General features: G+C 43.8%; 1 protein-coding gene across 6 annotated transcripts in view; it reads right to left on the bottom strand.

Annotated features, from left to right (window-relative positions):
• Nucleotides 1-22,192, bottom strand: part of SAP130 (Sin3A associated protein 130) — a 100,250-nt gene extending 78,058 nt beyond the window's left edge. Inside the window, exons 1-7 of one of the 6 annotated variants that reach the window (XM_059704828.1) lie at nt 22,023-22,191; nt 20,427-20,544; nt 12,136-12,371; nt 10,796-10,954; nt 8,861-8,972; nt 7,696-7,820; nt 5,520-5,644 (exon numbers count right to left, since the gene is read on the bottom strand). In XM_059704828.1, the coding sequence (XP_059560811.1) occupies nt 5,520-5,644; nt 7,696-7,820; nt 8,861-8,972; nt 10,796-10,954; nt 12,136-12,371; nt 20,427-20,538 (869 nt within the window). In that variant the 5' untranslated portion in view covers nt 20,539-20,544; nt 22,023-22,191. Of the gene's footprint in view, nt 1-5,519; nt 5,645-7,695; nt 7,821-8,860; nt 8,973-10,795; nt 10,955-12,135; nt 12,372-20,426; nt 20,594-21,236; nt 21,416-22,022 lie in introns of those variants that run through there. The other 5 variants (XM_059704822.1, XM_059704825.1, XM_059704823.1 and 2 more) reach the window with 5 other exon arrangements.
• Between the last annotated feature and the right edge of the window lie 2,704 nt (nt 22,193-24,896).

Here is a 24,896-nt window from a genome sequence, read left to right on the forward strand (position 1 = left end):
CCAATCTAAAGGCATAGAGTGGCTGAATGGATAAAAAAAAACATGACCCATATATATGCTGTCTACAAGAGACCCACCTCAGAACAAGAGACTTACACAGAACGAAAGTGAAGAGATGCAAAAATATATTTCAGGCAAATGGAAATGAAAACAAAGCAGGGGTAGCAATACTTATATTTGACAAAATAGACCTCAAAGTGAAGGCCATAACAACAGATAAAGAAGGGCACTTCATAATACTAAAGGGATCAATACAACAAGAGGATATAACCCTGGTAAACATATATGCACCTAATGCAGGAGCACTCAAATATATAAAACTTCTAGAAGATATCAAGGGAGAGAGCAACAGTAATATAATCATAGTACGGGACTTTAATACCCCACTGACATCACTAGATAAATCCTATAGACAAAAAAAAAAAAAAGTAAAGAAACAGCAATCCCAAATGACTCACTAGATCAGATGGACTTAATTGACATCTTCAGAACATTTCATCCCAAAGCTACAGAATATACATTTTTCTCGAGTGCACATGGGGCAATTTCAAAGATAGACCACATATTGGGTCACAGGCAAAGACTCTCCAAATTCTGGAAGACTGAAATCATATCAAGCATCTTCTCAGATCACAGTGGCATAATATTAGAAATCAACTACAAAAAAAAACCAACCACAAAGATTCAAACACTAACATGCTATTAAACAATGACTGGGTTACCAAAGAGAACAAAGAAGAAATTAAAAACATCCTGGAAACGAATGACAATGAAAACACAACAATCCAAAACCTATGGGACACAGTGAAAGCAGTCCTGAGAGGGAAGTTCAACAGCATTACAGGCCTACCTCAAAAAACAAGAAAAAATGGTAATAAATTATCTAACCCTACAACTCAAAGAATTAGAAAGAGAGCAACAAGAAAAGCCCAGAGTGAGCAGAAGGAAGGAGATAATAAAGATTAGAGCAGAAATAAATGACATAGAGACCAAAAAAAAACACAATACATAAAATCAATGAAACCAAGAGCTGGTTCTTTGAAAGGATAATCAAGATTGATGAACCTCTAGCCAGGCTCACCAAGAAACATAGAGCGAGGCCCCAAATAAACAAAATCAGAAATAAAAGAGGTGAAATAACACACCCAACAGAAATACAAAGGATTATAAAAAAAAAAATACTATGAACAACTCTACTCCAACAAACTAAATAACCTAGAGGAAATATTCCTAGAAAAATACGACCTTCCAAAACTCAATGAAGAATAGAAAAATCTCAATAGGCAGATAAAGAGGAAATCGAAGCAGTCATCAAAAAGCTCCCAGCAAACAAAACTCCGGGGCCAGAGGGCTTCACAGGGGAGTTTTACCAAACATTCAAAGAGGAACTAAAACCTATTCTCCTTAGACTATTCCAAAAAATTCAAGAGGAAGGATACTTCCAAGCTCTTTCTATGAAGCCAGCACTACCCTGATCCCCAAACCAGACAGACGCTACAAAGAAAGAGAATTACAGGCCAATCCCCCCGATGAACATAGATCCTAAAATCCTCAACAAAATTCTAGCAAATGGGATCCAGCATTATATTAGAAAGATCATACACCATGACCAAATGGGATTTATTCCAGGGATGCAAGGCTGGTACAATATCTGCAAAACAATAAATGTGATAAATCACATAAACTAACTGAGAGACAAAAATCACATAATCATATCAATTGATGCAGAAAAGGCATTTGACAAAATTCAACACCCTTTCCTGATACTTTCAGCAAAATGTGAATAGAGGGATCATACCTCAACATAATAAAAACCTCCTATGACAAACCTTCAGCCAACATCATACTTAGTGGGCAAAAACTAAAACCATTTCCCCTAAGAACAGGAACAAGACAGGGATGTCCCCTCTCACCACTCCTGTTCGACATAGTACTGAAGTGCTAGCCAGAGCAATCAGACAAGAAGAAGAAATAAAAGGCACCCAAATTGGAAAAGAAGTAAAATTGTCATTATCCACAGATGACGTGATATTGTACATAGAAAACTCTAAAGACTCCATCAAAAAGCTACTAAAACTAATAAATGAATTCGGCAATGTAACAAGATACAAAATTAACACCCAGAACCTATGGCTTTTTTATACATCAATAATGAACTCTACATAAAGAGAAACTAAAAAAACAATCCTATTTACCATTGCAACAAAAAAATTAGGATACCTAGGAATAAATTTAACCAAGGAGGTAAAGGACCTGTACTCAGAAAATTACAGGACACTGAAAAAAGAGATAGGGCAAGACATGAACAAATGGAAGAATATACCATGTTCATGGATTGGCAGAATCCACATCATTAAAATGTCCATACTACCCAAAGCAATCTATAGGTTCAATGCAATCCCATTAAAATACCAACGGCATACTTCAAAGACTTAGAACAAATTCTCCAAAAGTTTACATGGAATAAAAAAGACCCCCAATAGCCACAGCAATCTTGGGAAAGAAGGACAAAGTTGGAGGGATCACAATACCAGACATCAAGCTATAATATAAAGCCGATGTTCTAAAAACTGCCTGGTACTGGCACAAGAACAGACATATAGACCAATGGAACACAACAGAAAACCCAGAAATTGATCCTTTGGTTGATCTCTTACCCCCTCAACCACCGCCTTCCCATGCAGATGCTGAAGAAAAATTTCACACACCAAAAGGTCAGTCTGGAACCAGCTTTTGCCCCCCAGGCAGGGTAGAACAAGAACCCCAACCTGCTCCAAATTAGCTGTGGCTATCCCTGTTCAACTCCACAGGATCCTATAAGCCCCTCTTTTTAAAAAAAAAAAAAAATTATTGTTGAAAGCATTATATATATCTATCCCGTTTTCCCCCACTGGTCCCCTCTTGCCTGCCCAGGCCCTCACAGGCCCATTGTCTGTGTCCATGGGCCATACATATATGCAAACAAGGTCCTTGGTTGATTATCTCCCCTCTCCGCCCTTCCCAACTTCCCTCTGAGATGACACACTCTATTCCATGCCCATAAGCCCTTCTCAAAGAAAGTAAGAGAATTTCATTCCACCAAATAATGAAAAACAACAAAATAATCAAATACTGATAGAAAAGACTGAATCATTTAACAGCCACCTACTACTTAAATTTTTATTTTAACTTTCCTTCTTTTTCTGTCTTGAATCAGTTTAATCATCATTGGCTTATCTGCTCTTTGGGAATTTGGTAGAATTCAGTGAAATAATCTGGGCCTGTTGCTTTTCTGGGAGATACTACTTTAAAATTTTATTCTATTCAGTCTATGGAAAATGGTCTGCTTAAATTTTCTATCTCCAGAATTCAAAGGAAGTTAGATACTAGAAATTTATCACATTTATGTAAGTAGAAAAATCATCTGATCATTAGGGTTTTTGTCTGTTTCACTAATGTATTTCCAGTGTCTAGAGCACTGACTGGTACACAAATATTTGTTGTATGAATGAATGCTGAAACAATCTGACAAAATTCAATGTCCATTTTTTATTAAAAACTCAATATATTAGAAAAAATAGATGCTCCAATAACACGGGGAAAAAACCCCACTTTAGCCCTAGTTTTCATTGTATACATATTTATGCCTTTGAGTTTCAACATACCATCGGAATCTATTAACTTTTTAAAGGTAATATAAAGTTAAAATGATTACACAGAGTCTATTTTACGTTGGGTAGTTGTGTCTCTTTGTACCTCAGGCAATATATTAAATTACTAAAGAAGTAACGTGTCCTCATTTTATTGAAGAGGGGACTAAAGATGAGGGAAGCTGAGAAGCCTGCCTTATGTCACACAGCTAGTAATGACAGAGCTAATAGGCACTATCACTTACTAGCTGAGTTCTAGGCACTATTCTGTATTGAAATGTTATTTTCTTCAGTTTGGTTCTAGGCCCCATCACTCTATTGATTTCTCCTGAATAGACTCAGATACCTCACACATTTAATTGTAGGTCAATGACTTCCAAATCCATTCTCTCTTCAACCACCTGTTCACCATAGCCATTTGATAGTCCCCGAGAAACCCAGTAACCTAAAATACAACCTTCTTTCTAAATGTGCTTTCTTGTCCTTGCTTCCTCTCAATGTACTTGGTCCGGCAAGAAGAAATTCACGCAGAGTCCCAGACTCCCCGCTGTTCTAGTCTCTCCTGCCTCCACCTGGTAATGGAGTTTTATGGAGAGTCTCTAGTTTTTGACAGCTCTATTCCTGATACCTACTACTCCTTCTTTCCTTTAGTGAATCACTTTGTGTTTCTACTGCCAAAGGTTTTCCCTGGCATCCACAGAAGCAATGACAAATCAAGAAAGACCACCAGAACTTCATCTTTAGTAAAATCACATGTATCCTCCACCTCATCTCTGAATATATAGCCTTACCTTCCTGCTCTAATGAATCTTGGTTCTCCTGTGAACACTTCTGCCCCTACAGCTCTCTCAACTGGGAGCTATTTTTCCCGCATAAACCTCTTGCCAAACTATATTGTCACCCTAAATTTTCTACTCCAGAACTCCTCCCTGGCTCCAAAGTCGTATATTATCCTATCTCAGTATCTCCACTTGGATGCTCAGAAGTCAGTACAACCTTAAAATACCCAGCACCAAAGTCTGGACTTCCTCCCCAAAACTTATCCCCCCACTGTTCTCCATTTGAAGTTAATGCAACTCCACCCTCCTAGCTGCAAGCCCAACTAGTGCTGGCATAATCCTAACTCTTTTCTTTCTTCCACAGTTCTCTATGCAATTCCTCCAAAATCCTCTTGACTATCTTAAAAAATTCTATTCAGAATCTAAACCATGCCTTTTTACACCCAACAATCATCTCTTGGATTTCTGCCATGCCCTTCTAAACAATTCCTGTTTCCAACTTTGCCTCTCTAAAGCCTCCTCTATCCAGTAACCAGGCTGATCCTACTAAAACTTCAGATCACACTCCACTAAGGCTCTCCACTGACGCCCAGCAAAGTCCAAACTGCAGTGTGGGCCATAATGCCCTACGTGGTTTGGGAACCCTGTAAACTACTAAAATAATCTCCTGCTGCTCCTTTTATGGGCAAACATATCCTGTCTCAGGGCCCCACCATAGAATGCTCTCAGCCCAACAGCCATATGGTTTACTTCATCACATCTTCTCAAATGTATTCAACAAAGCCCTCCCTGGTCACCTTACGAAAAATTAAGGCCCCTGTAGTGCTCACTCTATCACTCCTAATGTCATTCACCCTACCTTATTTTCCCCAAAAACGTTTTTCATCATCTAAAGAAGTATACGTATATATATATTTATTGTGTCTCCAAACCCTAGAAATAGAAACTCTGAGGCAGGAATTTGTTTTATCCTCAGTAATTAGAGCACCAAATAGCTCATTTTAAAAAGGACTCAATAAGTATTGAGTCAGAAAAAGGCATTAAGGATGGAAAGGAAAAACGGAGAGAAGGAGAAGGAAGAATGGCTTGATCATCAAACCCCCAAACATACCTAAGTGCTGAATCAGTAGCATGTGCTGCTGTTGTAGTAATGACTGGAGACTGAGCTCTGGTGGCTGAGACAGTTGCTACCACAGCAGGAGGGATGGTATTAGAAGTCGTCACAGGTGGACGAGACTACCAAGGTAGAGAAAAAAATATTTCACTTAAAACAAAAATCAAAATAAAATATAGTAAGCCAAACACTAAAAGTACACTTTGAAACTTGGGCCTTCAAGTAAGTATGTTTATGTCCCATTCTTATTAAGGAATTCTCTTTTTAGATACGCTGTTATACAAGAGTCAGAATTATAAAAAACAAATCCAATTCTGGTTGGATAAAACATAAGTCCCTTCTTTCTAAGTACAACTGGATTAAAAATTCTGTCCTACTATCAGTGTCAGTACAAATTGGACTGAACCTTTCAGATCCAGATTTCCCACAGGTCTGCTGTTGGCCCAGGTGCAGACATTTTACACGACCATGCAACCAGAGCTGTCCACAGAGGGCCTCCTCAGCCACTGGACAGAGCGGCTGACCCTCAGGGCATCCACGTCAGCGTACTAAAGGCAAACATACAGTGGCGGCATTCTTGCTGGCCCAAATTCAGTGCCCAGATGCTCTCTGGAGGTGTTCACATGGACACACTCCCCTTACTGCTACGTGTGTGTAAGGCCTTCCATCTGACAACTGAGCTCCACACGGGCTTCCCCTGCTTGTCCACTGTCAATTCTTGCATTGTCTGCACATCGGCATTACCTCTTTTTTTGACCTTGTTACATATACTAAAATCTGAAAACTCTGCCCATTCTTTTTTTTAAAAAAAGTCACAATATTTTTTATTGATTTCAGAGAGAGGAAGGGAGATGGGAGAGAGAGAGAGAAAAACATCATGATGAGAGAAAATCACTGATCGGCTGCCTCCTGCATGCCACCTCCTGGGGTTTGAGCCTGCAACCTAGGCATGTGCCCGTGACCGGAATCGAACCGTGACCTCCTGGCTCATGGGTCAATGCTCAACCACTGAGCGGCACAGCCAGGCAAACTCTGGCCATTCTTGATCTCTGTGCTTCACCTTCCAACCTCTTCCCTATGTGCCTATGGTTACAGCTTGTTGTCTTACACGAGAGCTGCTTCACTGTCTTTCCCGTTTGGTTCTCCTCCTTCTCCAATCCTCCCTCTATGCCACATATCCTCCTGGGGGGCCTAATCAGTTTCCAAATGTTTTGTTAACCAGCAAGGTCTTCTATTTGTTTTAATTAGAAAGCTCTAGGCTGGACATGTATTACCCAGTGTCCTAATCAGCACGTTTCCTTATTGTTTTAAACCTGTTTTGATACATATTACCAATCTGGTCCCCAAAAGCATTTCAATTTCTACCTCCTACATGTAATTCAGCTATGTTAATCTTTCACAGATACTTGTCTGACCATACATTACTCTATTCAAAAAACTTTAAGTAGCACTCTGCAGCGTACAAAATCAAGTTTTCACTCCATATCTTAAGAGTTCTGATTTGAGACACCACAATATCACTTAATCATGCATTATACTTCAGTAGTACTGAGACTGCAAATTTCCTTGAAAAGAAGCTGAAAAGCATACATAGACTGTTTTCCTAAAAAAGTACACATATGTGCATAAAACATTCAGGGGTTCAAATGAGAGCCGCTCAGTTCTAACTGCCTTTACTAATAAGCATTGTCTATAATCTTCCCTGTCTTCCCTGCCACTGTTCATTGTATTGCCCCCTCACTTCTCTGAATCCCCATGACCACACCCATCCTAACAGAAAGCCGTGCCCTGGCCAGTGTGGCTCAGCTGGTTGGAGTGTCATCTCGTGCACCAAAAGGTTTCAGGTTTGATCCTGGTCAGGCATATACGGGAGGCAACTGATGCATGTCTCTCTCACACTGATGTTTCTCTCTCTTTCTCCCTTCCTTTCTCTAAAATCAATAAAAACATAAATCCTCGGGTGATGATTTAAAAAAAAAAAAAGCGAATTTTCTTTACTACCTCTTCTAAATTCTTATAGAGGATGAGACACTGTATACAATTCAACCTTCCCTACATCTTCCCAAGTAGACTGAAAGTCACTAAGGTCCAAGGACGCTCACTGCCGAGCAGAAGGAGTGACTCCGAGTAGGCATTCACACGTCCTGGCTGACTCCCCACACCCTACACGCACCTGGATTGGCTGGTGAATGATGTGCTGGACTGCTGATGGAGCTGCTGCAGCATTTGGCAACTGGGAAGTGGGCCTCAGGACTGTGGTTACTTTAGAACTAGACATCACAGCAGCAGCTGCTGCACCTGGAGAAAGTTTTTTCTCATTAGTAGACTCAAAATTTAAATAGTTCTCATTATATTCCTTGGGAATATAATCAGAATTTCTAAAACTCAATGTCAGTATTCAGTGGAAATTCTTCCTATTTCATCACATAGAAAACTAAGAAAATGTGCACTCAAGGGCTAAGATTTAACAAGTTTATTGATCTGTATTGCTTCTTGAAAGACATTCTTAAATGAAATTGGCTGTTTTTTTGTTATTTTTTAGCTGCAAGTATGTAGCAATGAAGCAGTGGGTAGCCTGGTTGGTGCCACTGCTGATGCAGGCCAACACTCCGACAGTCTGAGCACCAGAACGACAGGGAGAGTTCACTGGGTCCGCCACTGCCTTTGCCCCATCAGTGCAAATGCCAACGCCGCGACAGGCGGACGATGTCTTAGTATGTTCCTGAAAACAGCTTCCATCTTACACAGACGCCTTGCCATCTGTGAGCCTCACCCTGTAACTTACTAAGTTACGTTAAGACAGAGTAAACCTGATTTTGTATTTGTTGATCTAATTTTGCAAACAATGATTTTATACTCTCCATTAGAAGGTAATAACTTTTGACCAAGTAGTTGAGAAAACTCATTAAATTTAGTAACTCATCACCGATTTGAACTTAACTGTAAGAATAAATTCATCTTACTGCTAAGGGAGTAGAAAATTTTGGTTAACTGTTATCACTAAACTTTAAACATATAGGAATTAGTATTAGCAACTAATCAGTATTTGTATTTGCAATTTAGTAAAAATAAGACCATATTTAGGCTATCATAGCCTTGATGAGTTCATTAAAAAGGACATTTTTTAGACATTAAAAACCTCAATTGCTTTAAGTTTACACACACGTACACATACTTGTTGTATCTATAACATGCACATACTGGACGATGCCAAAAACATGTACTGCACTAATTTCTGCTGTCTTGTAATGCGATTAAACTGATTCCGGATATGTTTTGTGTCTCCTACCAAATGTATATTGTATTTCGAGAATTTGAACAAAATGTGCAGACTTTACCTCGAGGTAAGTGAGAAGCTCCAATGTGTAGAGGGGGCCCAGGAGCACTGCTGCGGATAATGGACATCTGCACGTTGGTGGTCATGATGTGATGCAGGTTACTGGGATGGCCCTGCAACGGACAGGCTGCAATGTCATCTACCTGCTTAGTCGTAGCACCTGTTGCTTAGACGTTGCTTCTGGGAAGTCAGCTGTCTCCAAATGTGGACCAGGCTGCTCCTTTCAGACAGGGTATCGCCCAGGGAAAGGACAGTGAGCTCTCCCCATAGCCCACTGCACGGTGGCCTGTGCTGGCAGGCATGGTGAGTGACTGCAAGAACACACCCACTAGCTAGACCCTGGGACAGATGACACAACAGACTGGCCACTTTTGGACACTCTCATCTTCAGTATTAGTCTTTCAGGCTTGTTTTCTGTCTTGGCCAAAAGCTTATTTTTCCTGTTCTCACCATATCCTTCGCATGCCACTGCAGTCATCCATTCTTTATGCTCTGTTTCTAAGTAAATGTCAATTAGCATCAAGCAAGCCCTTCCCTACCAGTTCTCCAGCTCACCCTCAAACACCCCTTCCTCAAATCCTCCCACCCAATGCCAGTGCTTCTCAGGGGTGTGTGTGTGTGTGTGTGTGTGTGTGTGTGCGCGCGCGCGCAGCGGGGGGAGGGCTGTGCGGGGGGTGGAAGGGGTAACTTCTGGGTTCTGGGAGTACTCAGCAATGGGACAAAAGTAAAACACAATGCATCTTTTTGGAATACCAATTTTGTTTCTTAAAAACTTAAAAGGGATAGTTTTGAGATTTAGTTTTTCTCCATTGGTAATTTAAAATATTTAAGTAAATCAAATACTGTATATATTATGTATAAGGATTACCTTTTCAAAAAAAATTTTTAAGTTAAAACATAAGACTTCAAGCCCTGGCCGGTTTGGCTCAGTGGATAGAGAGTTCACCTGCAGACCAAAGGGTCCCAGGTTCGATTCTAGTCAAGGGCATGTACCTGGGTTGCAGGCTCCTCCCTGGCCCAGGCCCTGGTCAGGGCACATGCAGGAGGCAACAAATCGATGTGTTTCTCTCACATCAATATTTCTCTCTGTCTTTCCCTCTCTCTTCCATGCTCTCTAAAATCAATGGAAAAATATCCTTGGGTGAGGATTAAAAAAAAACAAAAACACACACATACCAAAAACCCCCACAAGACTTAACCCCTCGAGTGCCAGGGAGCGTGATCCGCGCTCCTCCGGTCTTCCGCCAAAAGTGCCGGGAGCGCTATCAAAGCTTCGAAATGGTGTCCAGTTTTAAGTCTGCTTTTATTAGTGATGATGATATTGCTAAATATGTCAATGTAGTAAAGGTTTCCTTAAGTTTTTTAATATGTAACTTCATTTGCTTGCCATTCATAATTTTTTTCCTAAACTGCTATAAAATCAGCAAAAATGCCTTGGCAATTTTAGCATAGTTCCTAGGATATTGGTTGGCACTCAAAGGGTTAAAAATAAATAACTGTTCGTGATAGGTGGGCTCCTTGCGAGAACCCGCCAGTCACTCAAGAGATACACATTTGCTGTCCTCAGAGCAAAACCCAGAAAAGCACGACTGCTGTGGGAGTTGTCAACCCACCCAGATTCTGAGCTACAACCAAGCACAAGGGGCTCTGGGCGCAAGGACATGGGCTGTCTTATCTAGATTTGTACCTCAGGGAAGGTAGTGCTTCACACACAGCAGATCTCAGTATCTACTGGCTAAATGACAAAGACCACTGTGCATACTGGTTTTATTCACTGTAGCTACTTCTCTCTCAAATCTACCGTCATCCTCTTGCAGATATAAATGACTTTATTGTTTACTTAGTACCGTGCCTAATATACTGCTGGCATCCAATAAATAATGATAAACAGTTGGGCATCTCAGTTTGAAAATCAGTAGATTAAGAAGGAAAAAACCTGTTGTCCACTGATGGTTGCCACGGGAATGGCTGAGGCCTGCGGGAGGCTGCTCTCCATGGTAACCGTGACCTGCCCTGGGGCCTTGGGGGGCAGTGACAGGGTAGAAGGTGGAGCAGGAGCAATGGGGCGGCTGGGCATCGTGGGCTTCGGAGGCGGCTGCCAACAGAAAAGCACACGAAACATGATCAGTGACATCTGACTAGCAATGTGTTTCCTTCTCAAGTTCAAAGTACACAAGTCCACCCTGGAGAGTGCCAGGAAAGATGCCAGAAGCCTTATATGTTTTCTCTCGCATCATCATAGCGTTTCCACTGTACAGATGAGGAAACATGCAAAACAAGTCTAAGTCATTTGCTCAAAGCCACACACAGAGCAACAACTGGAACGGGGAATAAAGCCCAGATCTGTATGGCTCACAGCCTACATTCTTCCATACAATGCTGCCTCCCCCAAGGTTGAGCAGAAGTAAACAACTCACAGTAACGGAAACATAACTACAAGGCAATATACAAGGCAATATTCTCCTATATCTTCAAATTAGCAAGCTATTAAAATAAAACCTTAGGCCCTAGCTGATTTGGCTCAGTGAATAGAGCATCGGCCTGCGAACTGAGGGGTCCCAGGGTTGATTCCAGTCAGGGCACATCCCCGAGTTGCGGGCTCGATCCCCAGTGTGGGGCGTGCAGAAGGCAGCTGATCAATAATTCTCTCTCATCACTGATGTTTCTCTCTCTGTCCCCCTCTCTCTCTTCCTCTCTGAAATCAATAAAAATATATTTTAAAAACAAACAAAAAAACCCCTCACACACAAAAAATAAAAGCTTGGCCCTGGCAGGTGGCTCAGTTGGCTTGGAGTGCCCTCCCGTCCACTGAAAGGGTGTGGGTCCAACTCTCCATCAGAACGCACAACTAGGTTGTGGGTTTAATCCCCCATCAGGACATGTATGGAAGGCAACCAATTGATGTTCCCTCTCACATGGATGTTTCTCTCTCTCTTTCTCTAAAAAAGATCAGTAACCATATCCTTGGGTGAGGAATAAAACCAAACCAAACCTTGGAGAAGAGTGCTACTCCAAGATAAAAACTGAGTTAGCATGTCGGTAACTTGAATAAAATCAATGTCAAATGAGCACTGGAAAAGTTCCTGTGACGCCAACTGCTCAGCCGCACAAGACTAGACACTGCAGAACAGCAGAACTCGGAGTTCCAGAGAAGAGCTGAACTGATAGGTCAAAACAAACTATGATACTAGGATACAGCCTAAAACTTTGTAAAAACTGTCAGCAATATTACAGCCAGTCTTTAGCTGTGGTTCAAATTTTAAACCTCTCCATTACCTTCATGAGTCCCTCCGAAAATGAGAGTGGCACTGCAGGCGTCAAATGTGCTGGCGGGGCTGTCACAGTGACAGGGGTGCCCGATGCGACAGCATGGTGTGTCGACAGCATCTGCACCTGTGGGTAGGGCCTCACCACAACGGGCTCTTGCTTCTCTTCACGGGCCTGGAGGGAGCTGCTGGAACCCACGTGCTCCCTGGCAGTGACTTCAGCATCTCGAGTAGATTCATCGTTGACTAGTAAAGACATAAGGTAACACAGCATGTCACACCTTTCCAATATTAGTTAACTTAACAGCATATACAAGACTGGAACTTGCAGTTAATTTCAGTTGATAAACTGACAATTTCCTTGCAAGGTTTTCTTAAGAGAATTTGGGCATTAAGTTCCCCTGATGGAGAGCAAACCAAAAGTCACAGCTGGGAGACACGGGACTTGTTTTGGTTCCTGTGGCTTTCCCTTTCCTATGAACAAAGGACTTGACAACTACTAAAATGAGCTCAACTTATTGAACGTGCAATACATGATATAATTTCATTTGAAATGTTTATTTAAAGTATTATAAAAACTAACATTAAAAAGATAATCTAAGCCCTGGCCAGTGTGGCTCAATTGGTTGGAGCATTGTCCTAGACCTAGACACTGAAGGGTCGAGGGTTCAATCCCGGTCAGGCACAAACCTAGGTTGTGGGTCTGATCCCTGGTCTGGGGCAAATTATTATTACTTTGTTTTGTTTTTTAATGAAGGCTTTTTTTTTTTTTTTCACTCAGATTCTTTTTCTTTTAATCCTTACCAAAGGATATGTTTTCATTGATCTTAAGAGATGGATAGAGAGAGAGAAACATAGATGTGAGAGAGAGACATTGATTGGTTGCTTCCTGCATAAACCCCAACTGGGGCCAGGGATGGAGCCTGCAACCGAGATACATGCCCTTGACCGGAATTGAACCCAAGACCTTCAGTCTGCAGGCCAATGCTTTATCCACTGAGCCAAATTGGCCAGGGCTATTTAACTGAAATAAAACCCTCATAAAGACTTGTGTTCAATGAACTTTCACAAACTGAATACACCTGAGTAACCAGCACCCCAAATCAAGAAACACAACAGCCCAGCCAGAGTTGCTCAGTGGTTGGGCGTCAACCTATGAACCAGGAGGTCGCGGTTCGGTTCACAGTTAGGGCACATGCCTGGGTTGTGGGATCTGTCCAGAGTGGGGCATATAGGATGCAGCTGATCAATGATTCTCTCTCATCACTGATGTTTCTATCTCCCTTTCCCTCTCCCTTCCTCTCTGAAATTAATAAATATATATGTACTAGAGGCCCTGGTGCACGAAATTTTAATAAATATAATAAATATGTATGTATCAGAGGTCCCCCCTCAGCCCTGCCGCGCCCTCTTGCAGTCCAGGACCCGTCACTCCTTACTGCCTACCTGCAGCAAAGATGGAGGCGGGAGAGTCTCCCACCACCGTGGCTGCACTCGCCAGCCTAAAGCTGGGCTCGCTGCTCCTTAGCAATGCCTTGGAGGCTTCTGGCTGAGCAGTGCTCCCCTCTGTGGGAGCACACTGACCACCAGGGGCAGCTCCTGTAGTGAGCATCTGCCCCCTGGTGGTCAGTGCGCATCATAGCGACCAGTCAGTCCACTTTTCGGTTGATTTGCAAATTAGATTTTTAAAAAGCAAAGCATTCCTGGTTTCCCAGAACCCCTATATCCAGCCCAATTCCAGTTCTTATTCCTCCAAGCATATTCATCAACTTCTAACACAATAGATTAATATTGTCTGTTTTTGGACTTTATATAGGATCAGAATCTATGTTATCCCACTGTGGTGTCTTGCTCCTTTCACTCACAGGTATGAGATTCACCCATGCTATTACACGTAGTTATAGATCTTTCAAACTCAGTATAGTGTGCCATTGCATGAATAAACAAAAATTATCCATTTTACTGTTAATAGGCATTTAGCTAGATTTGTTTCCGCTATTGTGAATAATAGTGTTAGTTATATTCCTGCATGTCTTTTGGTGAACATGTGATCCATTTCTATTGGATATATACCTAGGAATGAAACTGCTGAGTGATAGAAAAAAATATTCTGCATCATCTTATTTTATTATTATTGTTACTGTTATTTTATCCTCACCTGAGGATATGTTTATTGGTTTTAGGAGAGGAAAAGGGAGAAACATTGACGTGAAAGAGAAACATCAATTGGTTGCCTCATATACACACACCAGGGGATCAAACCTGAAACCTAGGTATGTGCCCTGACTAGGAATCAAACCTTCAACCTTTTGGTGTACTGGACAATGCTCCAACCAACAGAGCCAGCCAGCCAGGGCTCTGCATCATTTTTAAAATGCTACATGGAATTCCATTATATACATTTTCTATAGCTTTTTTAACCATTATATCAATGATGGGTTTTTGTGTTATTTCCAAATTTTTGCTGTTAACAAATCTCTGGGATGAATATACATATGTACTTTTAAAAATATATTTTTATTGATTTCAGAGAGGAACGGAGAGGGAAAGGGAGATACAAACATCAATGATGAGAGAGAATCATTGATTGGCTGCCTCTTTGCACACCCACACTGGGGATCTAGCCCGCAACCAGGTTTGTGTACTGACCGGGAATAGAACTCTTGGTTCGTGGGTGGATGCTCAACCACTGAGCCACACTGGCTGGGCTACATATGTACTTTGAGTCCTTATTCAATCATTTTAGGAAAAATTTTCCAAAAGTACAAGTGTTAGATGAAAAGATGGATATATATTTAATATTTTGCCATATATTGATTTTCCCCCCAGATCATTCAGATTTTTCTAAATTTTGATATTTAGAACTTTACTAAAGTGCAATCCTATCCTATATAATAAAAGCCTAATACGCTAAGTGTCCAGTCGTCCATTCAACCAACCAAAGCATAGTATGCTAATGATATGCTAAGGCTGCTCAACCGCTCGCTATGAAGTGCACTGACCACCAGGGGGCAGAAAGTCTACTGGTTGACCAGTTGCTATTTTGTTCCCACCAGCAGTCTGCTCTCATCCTTACCAATTCTTGATACAGACATTTTACTGGACATGCAGTGGGTATCTCACTGTGGTTTTGGAGCATTTCTATGGCGATTAGTAATGTTGAATTTTTATGTGATCATAGGCCATTCATATATATCTTCCTTTGTCAAGGATATGCTTGTATCTTTTTTCAATTGTTTAATGTTTTTATTGATTTTTTGAGAGGGAGAGGGAGAGGGATAGACAGAAACATCATCAATTGGCTGCCCCCTGCATGCCCCCTATAGGGGATCAAGCCTGCAACCTGGGCATGTGCCCTGACCAGGAATAGAACCAGCGACTTCTTGGTTCATGGGTTGACACTCAATCACTGAGCCACACCAGCCAGACTTTTCCCCCATTTTTTAAATCAGCCTTACTGAAGTACAATTTACACATAAAATCCACTAATTCCTTGTTTAAAATTAGGTACATTTTTACAAGAGTACACATTACTGGAACACACCATAATCATGATATAGAACACTTCCCACCACTCTAACAAGTTCAACCATGGCCCTTTGCAGGGAATTCTCTTCCTCCCATTTATTCCTTAACCCCTAGAGTGCCAGGGAGTGTGATCGCGCTCCTCCTGTCTTTCGCCAAGAGCACTATCGCGCTCCTCCTGCAGTGTTCAGTTCTAAGTCTGCTTTTATTAGTGATGATGATATTGCTAAATGTCAATTCTTGCTGTGAAGATGACGATTTTGTGGAAGATATTGAATATGTAACTTCATTTACTTGCGATTCATAGTTTTTTTCCTAAACTGCAGTAAAATCAGCAAAAATGCCTTGGCAATTTTAGCATAGTTCCTAGGATATTGGTTGGCACTCAAAGGGTTAAAAGCCACTGATGTGTTTTCTATCACTACAGCTTTGTCTTTTCTGGAATTTCATATAAACAGAAATCATACAACACACGTGGTCCCTTGTGTCTAGATTTTCTATTATGTTTTTGAGGCTCATTCATGTTGTATATTCCAGTAAGTTTATTTATTTTTATTGCTTAGTATTCCATTAAATGGGTAAAGCAAACTTTGCTTATCTAGTCACCAGGTGAGAAAATTTGGGTTGTTTCCAGTTTTTGGCTATCCCATATAATAAAAGCCTAATATGCTAAGTGTCTGACTGGTCAACCAGTCGCTGTGACGTGCACTGACCACCGGGGGGTGGGGGGGTCTGGCAGATTGGGACTGGGAAAGAGAGGTTGGACACACCCTGGAGCCCTCCCAGTCTCTTCCCAGTCAGCCAATCTCCTGCAGTCCCTCCCCAGCCCACTGGCCCTGATTGGGACTAGGCGAGACAGGCTGGACACGAGCCGGACACGCCCTGGACAAACCCATGCATGGGGCTGGTGTCAGCCCGATCCCTGCAGGCCAGGCCAAGGGACCCTACCAGTGCATGAATCCCTGCACTAGGCCTCTAGTTATGAATAATGCTTTGATAAATATTGAAGGGTAAGTCTTTGTATGTATGATATGTTTTCACTTGTCTTGGGTAAATACCTATGAATGGGACTGCTGGGTTGTATAGAAATGCGTTTATGTAATTTTATAAGATACAAACTGTTTCCTAAAGTGGCTAAATTATTTTGCATTTCTACCAACAATGTATGAGTTCTACTTGCTCCGTAGACACATCAAAGCTTGGTACTGGTGGTCTTTTCATTTTAGTGACTTCAGTGGATGGCTGTGTTTCCCACTGGGGTTTTAATTTGCACTGCCCTGAGGGTTAATTCTGTTGAGTATCTTTTTTGTGCTTATTTGACATTAAAAAAGAGTCTTTGGTAAAGTTTCCATTCAAATATTTGCCCATTAAAAAACAATCAGCGGAGCCCTGGGCACAGCCCAGCAGGATTCAGTGATTGTGGAAAAAGTGCAATAAAATGTGAAATGTGGGCCCTGAAAAAAAAAAAAAAAAAAAACACAAAAAACAAACAATCAGGATGTTTGTCTTTTTACTACTGAGTTACAAGAGTTCTTTATGAATTTAGAATGTAAGTCCTTTGTAGATACATTTATTGCAAATTTTCTCTCAATCTGTGGCTTACCTTTTTATTTTATTAAGTGTCTTGACAAGCAGTCATCTGTAATGTATTAGTTCCTTCTTTATACAGAGTTTTTTTTCGTGATGCAGGGCCATTTTTGCTTACTCTACGGTTGCAAAGTTTCTTTAATGTTTTGTTTTAGAAAATTTAAGTTTTATATTAGATTCATGATGACACATTTGGTGTTACCTTTTGTGTACGGTGAAGGTAAAGGTCAAGGTTCATTTTTTTCCATGTGTATTTTGGTGTTCTGGCATTATTTTGTTGAAAAAATCTATCACTTCCCTATTTTTTTTTTATCACTTCCCTCTTGAATTACCTATGTACTTTTGTTAAAAATCAAGTGACCATTATGTGTGGATTTATTTCTACTTTGTTCCAATGATACATATTTCTATCTTTATGCCAAAACTACACTGTCTTGATTAGTGTAGCTATAACAAGTCTTAGTAAGGTAGCAGAATCCTCCAAATTTCTCTTTTTAGTCAAAACTGCTTTGCCTATTTTATTTTAGGTCCTTAGGTTTCCACACAAATTTTACAGTTAGGCTGTCAATTTTTACACTGAGCCTGATGAAATTTTGATTAGAATTTCTTTGAATCTATAGATCCCTCTGGTAGAAGTGATCTCTTAGAAATACTGAGTTTTTTGCCCTAGCCAGACTGAAGGGTCCTGAGTTCAATTCCAGTCAAGGGCACTTAACGGTTGCAGCTTGATTCCCGGCCCTGGTCAGGGCACATGTGGGAGGCAACCAATCGGAAGTGTCTCTCTCACATACATGTTTCTGTCTCTCCCGCTCCTTTCCACTCTCTATAAAAATCAATGAAAAAAATATCCTCGGGTGAGGATTAACGAAAAAAAATAAAATCCTGAGTTTTCCACCCTTGCTGGTGTGGCTCAGTTGGTTGTCCCATGCACTGAAAGGTTGCTAGCTTGATCTTGGGGGCGGGAGGGACGGACATTGTAGGAGACAGCCTCCAATCGATGTTTCTCTCCCCGCCCCGCCCCCCCCCCCCAAACATACTATTAAAAAAAATACTGAGTTTTCCAATCTACGAACATGACAGATCTTTACATTTATCTAGATCTTTAATTTCTCTCAGCAATGTTTTACGTATCTTTCTAATCTTAGGTCTTACACATATTTTGTTAGCATGTCCCTAACTTTTCTGTGGTCTTTTTTTTTTTTTTATACCACTGTAACTGAGATTTAAAAAATTTCATTGGTCATTGCTAGTAAATAGAATTGCTTTTTGTATATTAAACATTTATCCTGAAACCATTACTAATTTCATTTATTAGTTCTAACAGCTTGTTACAAACATTCTTTAGGATTTTTTGCATAGACGATCATGTTGTTTGTGAATAAAAGCAGTTTTACTTCTGTCTCTCATTATCAATTTTTAACCTTCCCCACTGTCTAGGCAGATTTTTTCCCCTAATTAGAATTTTAAGGGAAATGGACAATTTCATAACTTTCTCCCAAATCTATTTGTTCAGGAAGACTTTGATTGTTGACAATTGCATTAAGATATAACGTACTGCCCGGCCAGCGTGGCCCGATGGTTGAGCATCGACCTATGAGCCAGGAGGTCACGGTTTGATTTCAGGTTGGGGGGCATATTCCCAGATTATGGGTTTGATCCCTAGTGTGGAGCATACAGGAGGCAGCCAATCAATGATTCTCTCTCATCATTGATGTTTCCATCTCTCCCTCCCTCTCTGAAATCAATAAAAATATATATTTTTAAAAAGATATAATGTACTGATCATCTACCATTAAGCTCTTTTTGGAACCATTTATCATTTCCTTCCAGACATCTGGAGTTCTCGATTTCCGGTTTTTTTTTTTTTTACCAGAAAAGAATCTTGAAGCAATAGAGAATTGTTGTAATCTATACGTCTGAACTTTGAAATTATAGACAACTTTGGTCTGAGTCAATGATTTCCTTCTCAACAAAATCTGAGTGCAATTATTGCTGACAGCTTTTAAAATGAGCAATATTATTCCATGTAAAGAAGAGATGTTCAAAAATATTCTTAGCTATGCTCTTTTAAATTATTCGGTTTGAACTTACACCAAAGACAAAATAGTGTAACAATATTGAAGGAGTACAGCACTTCTCGTTGCTCTACAATAACTTGCTGAATACTACTGTGTGCCCTACACCGGTCAGCAAAACTGCAGGAGACAGACATGGTCCTAAATCAACTGTTGTGGATCAAGGGAGTCAGCAAAGGCTTCCTAGAGAAAGTGACATCTGACTCAAAGCCTTAAGAACAGGAATTAGCCAGACAAATAAGTGTGGAAAGGAAGAAGCAAGATTGTGGCAAAAGGAACAGAATGTTCAAATTCTCAAGGTCAAGAAAGCCTAGAATTTGTTATCATGAGTCAGAAAATGTGATAGATATTATTATGCAGGAGGCATAGAGTTGCTCTGAGTTACTTCAAGAATAAACAGAACTAAAATAAATTTGTAACAAAAACTAAGCTGGCAGAGGGAAGCCAAGCAATGGAAAAGGAGGCTGAAACGTTAGACAAAAGGCCAGAGCTCATAGGCAAGAGACAAAGACAGAGCAATTAAAGATGATGCCTGAGTTCCTGGTTTGAGCAATGAGTAGACAGTGGTACCATTTACCATGATAAAGAACATAGCAATCAGGTAGCAAAGAAAAATAAACAGAAAAAGTGCTTCATTTCCCTTTGCAGCACCATCTTTTTACTTGATATCTAAAGAGAACTAGACTGTTTGGAGTTCTTCATCTTCAGCCCTGTTAATTCAACTGAATTCTTTGCTGTGGGGGACTGTCCTGCATATTGTAGAATGTTTAGCAGCATCTCTGACCTCTAAAACAAGGCCTATGCCCGACCTACCTTTGGGCTCTTATTACCGTATCTCTGGGCCTTAGGAAAATGAGAAGGCATCAATACATCTATAAAAATAGTTCTTGCAGGCATGCTTTACTATAACTTTCATGTATACACTAGAACATGATGTGATTAAAACAGGAAAAAAAAAGACTTGCTTAAATTTAAATTAGAATTGTAACATATCCTTTCTTTAAATTTGATAACCTAGTCTTTACTAAAATCCCAGAAGAAATTTGCTAATTTTTAATGAGAAAACTGGCAATATTCTTAAAACAGAAGCAATATAGAATATCACAGGTCTCACCTGTAGCTGCTGGGTTTATCAGTCCTGCAGAACCACTGCTGGCGATCTGCGAAGGAGCCTGGCTTAGCCCAGTGGAAGGAGTTCCTAACCGAGGAAACTGTTGAGAACTCATTTCCACCTGCAGTGCATACAGTCATATGGTTATTACTGGATTCTGAGATTAGAATCTATAATGAAAAATTAAAGTACCTTTAGTATCTATATCTCCCCTCAGAAACAATTACTGCAGCATCATTCATCTATGACAACTACTTGTGATCAATATACAGTGCGGAAATGAACTACAGTCTGTAATTTTGGATGTACGGAAGTTTAATATGGTGTTGGGGGATGCTGGCCCTCCACAAATATTTTTGAGGGTTGCCACACTAAAACGTCAACACTGAGCCCTGCACAACAGCCACAACACGTTAACACAGCGGGTGTGCATCTGTGACCCTCACGGCAAGGGGAGCCGCAGGAGGCGGGGGGAGATGCCCTGTCCTAAGAACCAGAAGCCTCCCGGGAGGCCCTGATCCGAGCCGAATTCCCAAGAGCTTTCTTCTGCCCGGCTCCCCGGCCGGATTTCCGCTGCTCGCTTTCACAGACCCCCTCAGAGCCAGAGGGACCGGAGGCCTTCACGCCTTCTCTAAAATGCACCCCCTTTTCCTCCAAGCCCCGCTCTACGGACATGCCTGTTCGCCCTCAGCCCCCTCCCAGCCCCAAGCCCCCCGCTGAGACGGGAGAACAGTTTCCAGACACCGCGGGCCTCCGAGGCTACGTGGAGCGGGAGCGGGCGTCCGGGAGCCCAGGACCGCCGTGGGTCTCTACCTGCGGCCGCCGCCCGCCGCCCCCGCCTGCATCTCGCCGGCCTGGGGGGGCCGCGGAGGGCCCATCTCGGCGGCAGCGCTAATCTCCGAGCCGCGGACCGGACTCCACGGAGTGCGCTTCGGCCCCGACGACGTCCAGCCCCTCCGCTCGCTCAGCCCGGCGCCCGGCCGCTCCGGGCGGCAGGGTTCCAGCCCTCTCCCCGAACCCGCCCCCAACAGCCCTGCCGGTCCATTGGCCCCCGAAGCGCGTCACCGAGGCTGGCACCAATCCGCCGCGCCCTGCGCGTTCCGGTCCCTCCCGCCCTCCCGCCGACTGCCAGCCAATCAGGCGCGAGCCTGGCCGTGGCCGTCCCAGCCCTGCGAGGCGGAGCCAATGACAGGGGAAGACGGGCGCTCCGGAGCGGGGGGCGGAGAGCCGGAGGCCTCGCCTCCGCCGGGGTCTAAAAGCGGCGGGCGCAGGGCCCGGATGTGGAGAGTCACTTTAAACTGCTCCGGGAGCCAAACTCCCAGGCTGCCTGCCCGCCCGCCAGCCGCTCGCTTCCCCGCCAAAGCCCAGGCCCACCCGAAGCAACGCAGCGCCTCTCCCCTTCTGGCTGCAGGACGCCGGGTCCGCCCGCTGAGCCCAGCTCGCCACACAGCCTGGGTCCGAGCCACTGGGGACACGGCACCACTGCCCTTCCCCGGGGACGCGCAGCGGGACGGACGTTGCAGCCCGACTCGACCGCCCCGCCCCCTCGTCTCCTCCCCTCTTCGCCCCTCCATTCCCGGGCGCCCGTCCCGCCATTACTTGGGCGCTGCACCGAGTGGTCACCACGCCGCCTCGAGCTCGTTCCCGTGCGCTCGCAGCTCGGGGGCCCACGTCCTCGGCTCCGGACCCTCCGCTGCAGCCGCCGCCCCCGCCGCCGCCGGGGCGCAAGCACTCTGTCCCCCACCACTTAGCCCAGCGCCGCTGCTTCCGCCGCCGTAACGAGCCCCTCATCTATTGGCTGGGGCAAGCCCCGCCCTCCTCCGGGGAGCCAGTCACCGCCAGTGTGAGCGGGAGAGAGGGCGGGTCTGCCCCTCGGGGCCGCGAAGGCCGGCGGGAAATGTAGTCCCCGGCGCTGGGAGGCGGGCTTGGGCGGGGCCTCCGGACGGTTCAGCAGAGGCAAAAGGCCCTCCTCGATGTTCAGGGTGGTTCTGGCCCTTCCCTTTGCGCGTTAAGAAGAGTGGGTCCCGCCCTTTTGCTTCTGCTGAGGGCGCTAGCTTTCACGTTCCCCAGGGGAGAGCGGCGCGGGAACCGGGTGAGGGAGGCCTGCCGCAGCGGAGCAGGGGCCGGGGGGGGTTCCCGAAGAGGCTGCCTTCCCCGCGCTGATAGTGGCACTGGACGCCGCCACCGGAGGCCACGGACGGCCGCGCCGATCGGGGCACAGTGCCGGGTTGAAGCCGCCGGCTCCGACAGCGCTTCCGGCAGCGGCTCGGCGCTGCGCCTGCTGTCTTTCCCGATTCCGGGGAAGCGCAGGGGGATAGCACTGTTTTGCGGGGCGGTGAGGGGGTGCAGGTGGGCGTTGATCCCGTGGGCAGGTCTGCGCCCGAGCTGCCGGGGCACAGCTGGGGCTGGCAATAACCGGGACGGCCCGCCTTCCCGGGTGGAAGTGGAGGCTGGAGCTTTGTGCCCGCCTCCTACCCGCACGCGCCGCCCGATGAGTCTCAGCGTCCCGCCTCCTTCCTCAGGCCTTCCCCCGCTCGCACCTTCTTCCCTTACCACGTTTCTTCTGAAATAACTGCTGCAACACACTTTAGCCGCCTCTCCTTAGGCAGGCTCCACCCTTGATGGGTTCTGCTCCTGCCACCCGTCTTTAAATGCGCCCCCAAACTCGCAGGCGCCTTGCTCGACTTCTCCTTGTCCGGCTCAGGATAATGCTGCTTAAAACCTCCTCCCCTCGGCCTCTGTGGCCACCCTTTTCCTGGTTCTCCGCTTACCCCTGTCCATCTCCACTGTGCCTTCTTCACAAAAACCAGCCTTCCCAGCCCCTTTACAATACATGGCAGTGAGTTTTACACCTACAGTTCCACCTGCTGCACCAATCAATGCATGTGTCTTACAAGCGCCTGCAATTTAGCATATCAGTCACCTTTATTAATGCGCTTCATCCCTACTCCTCGTGATTCTGGATTTGGTTAATGGCATCACCAGTCTTGCTGCCTTTAGTTTTATCTTGTTTCTACTCTTTCATCTTCCAGAGTCACCATATGTACCTCTTTACCCGCTTTCCATCCCTTCCATAAGCCTTGGGTCACACTTTCTTTTCTTTTTTGTTTTTTAAAAAAATATACTTTTATTGATTTCAGAGAGGAAGGGAGAGGAAAAGAGAGATAGAAACATCAATGATGAGAGAGAATCATTGATCGGCTACCTCCTGCACAACCCCAGGCATGTGCCCTTGACCTGACTCGAACCTGGGACCCTTTGGTCTGCAGGTCGACACTCTATCCACTGAGCCAAACCAGCTAGGGCTTGGATCACACTTTCATTATTGCTTGTGTGGATTACAGGAGTGCTGCCTCTACTCCCTCTCTTCCTACCCACAATCTGCTCTCCACAGAGTTTTTTCTAAAGCATTAATCTGAGTCCTTTTCATCCACGATATGCTAATTTAGAATATATTCCAAATTTTGAATCCCAGTATTCAAAGGCTTAATAATTTAGTTTCTCTGACCTCTCCAAACATTGGATCTCAACAATAGTTCCACCAGTTCTCCACAGTTTGGCTCCAGGGTTTTGCCCAAGCCTGAAGTGCCTTTTCTAGACCTCAGCCTTCGGCAGTCACCTGGTAGAGCGCTTCCAACTCCACAGTGCCTACCTAGAAAGTGTCAAGCAATGGTTGTTAGCGCCATTTCCAGGCCAAAAGGAATCCCCAATTGGGGGTGCAGTGAAGAAGGAAACTAGTGCAAAGCAGGTCAATGTGATACAGCACAGCTGTGAGGCCACCCTGGGGCCAGGCCCCGCTCCAGCTAGAGAGCTCTGCTCCGTGCCAGCCTGCTCCGTGCTGTCTGGTCTGCTCTCCTTGGGGCTGGTTTGCCTCACCAAGCCAGGGAGTCATAGTCTTCAGTGGTTTTTTTAAGTCCAGACACCCCCCTTGGCCAACTCACTAGCCAGGGAAATACTAGTCTCTTCCTGATCACTTACTCATAAATTGAGAATACCGTTACTTACCTCAATTTGATTGTATCGGTTAAATGAGCGACACATATAAAGGATATGAAACTTTTGAACTTGCTTCCGTCTGCTGTGTTTATAACCTCCATCTGTTTATACCCAGGACAAACTCAGCATCTGTCCCCTCCAAGCACCACATTCTGCCCCACCGTCCCTATCCCAAATGTACATATGCGAGTTGTGGCAACAGACCCTAGGATGACCTCCCATGATTCCTCTCCTGGCGGTCCTGCCTTTGTATAATTCCTCTGCCTTGAATATAGGCAGGACCTGTAATTTTATCTAACCAATAGACGGTGGCAAAAATGATGGGCTGTCACTGCCTGGACCATGTTATATTACATAAGACGGCCTTGCTGCCAGACCAGAGGCGCTCCTGCTTGGCCTGACGAAGCAGCTGTATGGCTCACATGGCAAGGACTGCAGGTGGCCTGTAGGAACTACAAGAAACCTCCACGAGTTAGA

Source organism: Myotis daubentonii, chromosome 7 (genome assembly GCF_963259705.1).
Source record: "Myotis daubentonii chromosome 7, mMyoDau2.1, whole genome shotgun sequence".
In the NCBI taxonomy this organism is placed as follows: Eukaryota; Metazoa; Chordata; class Mammalia; order Chiroptera; family Vespertilionidae; genus Myotis; species Myotis daubentonii.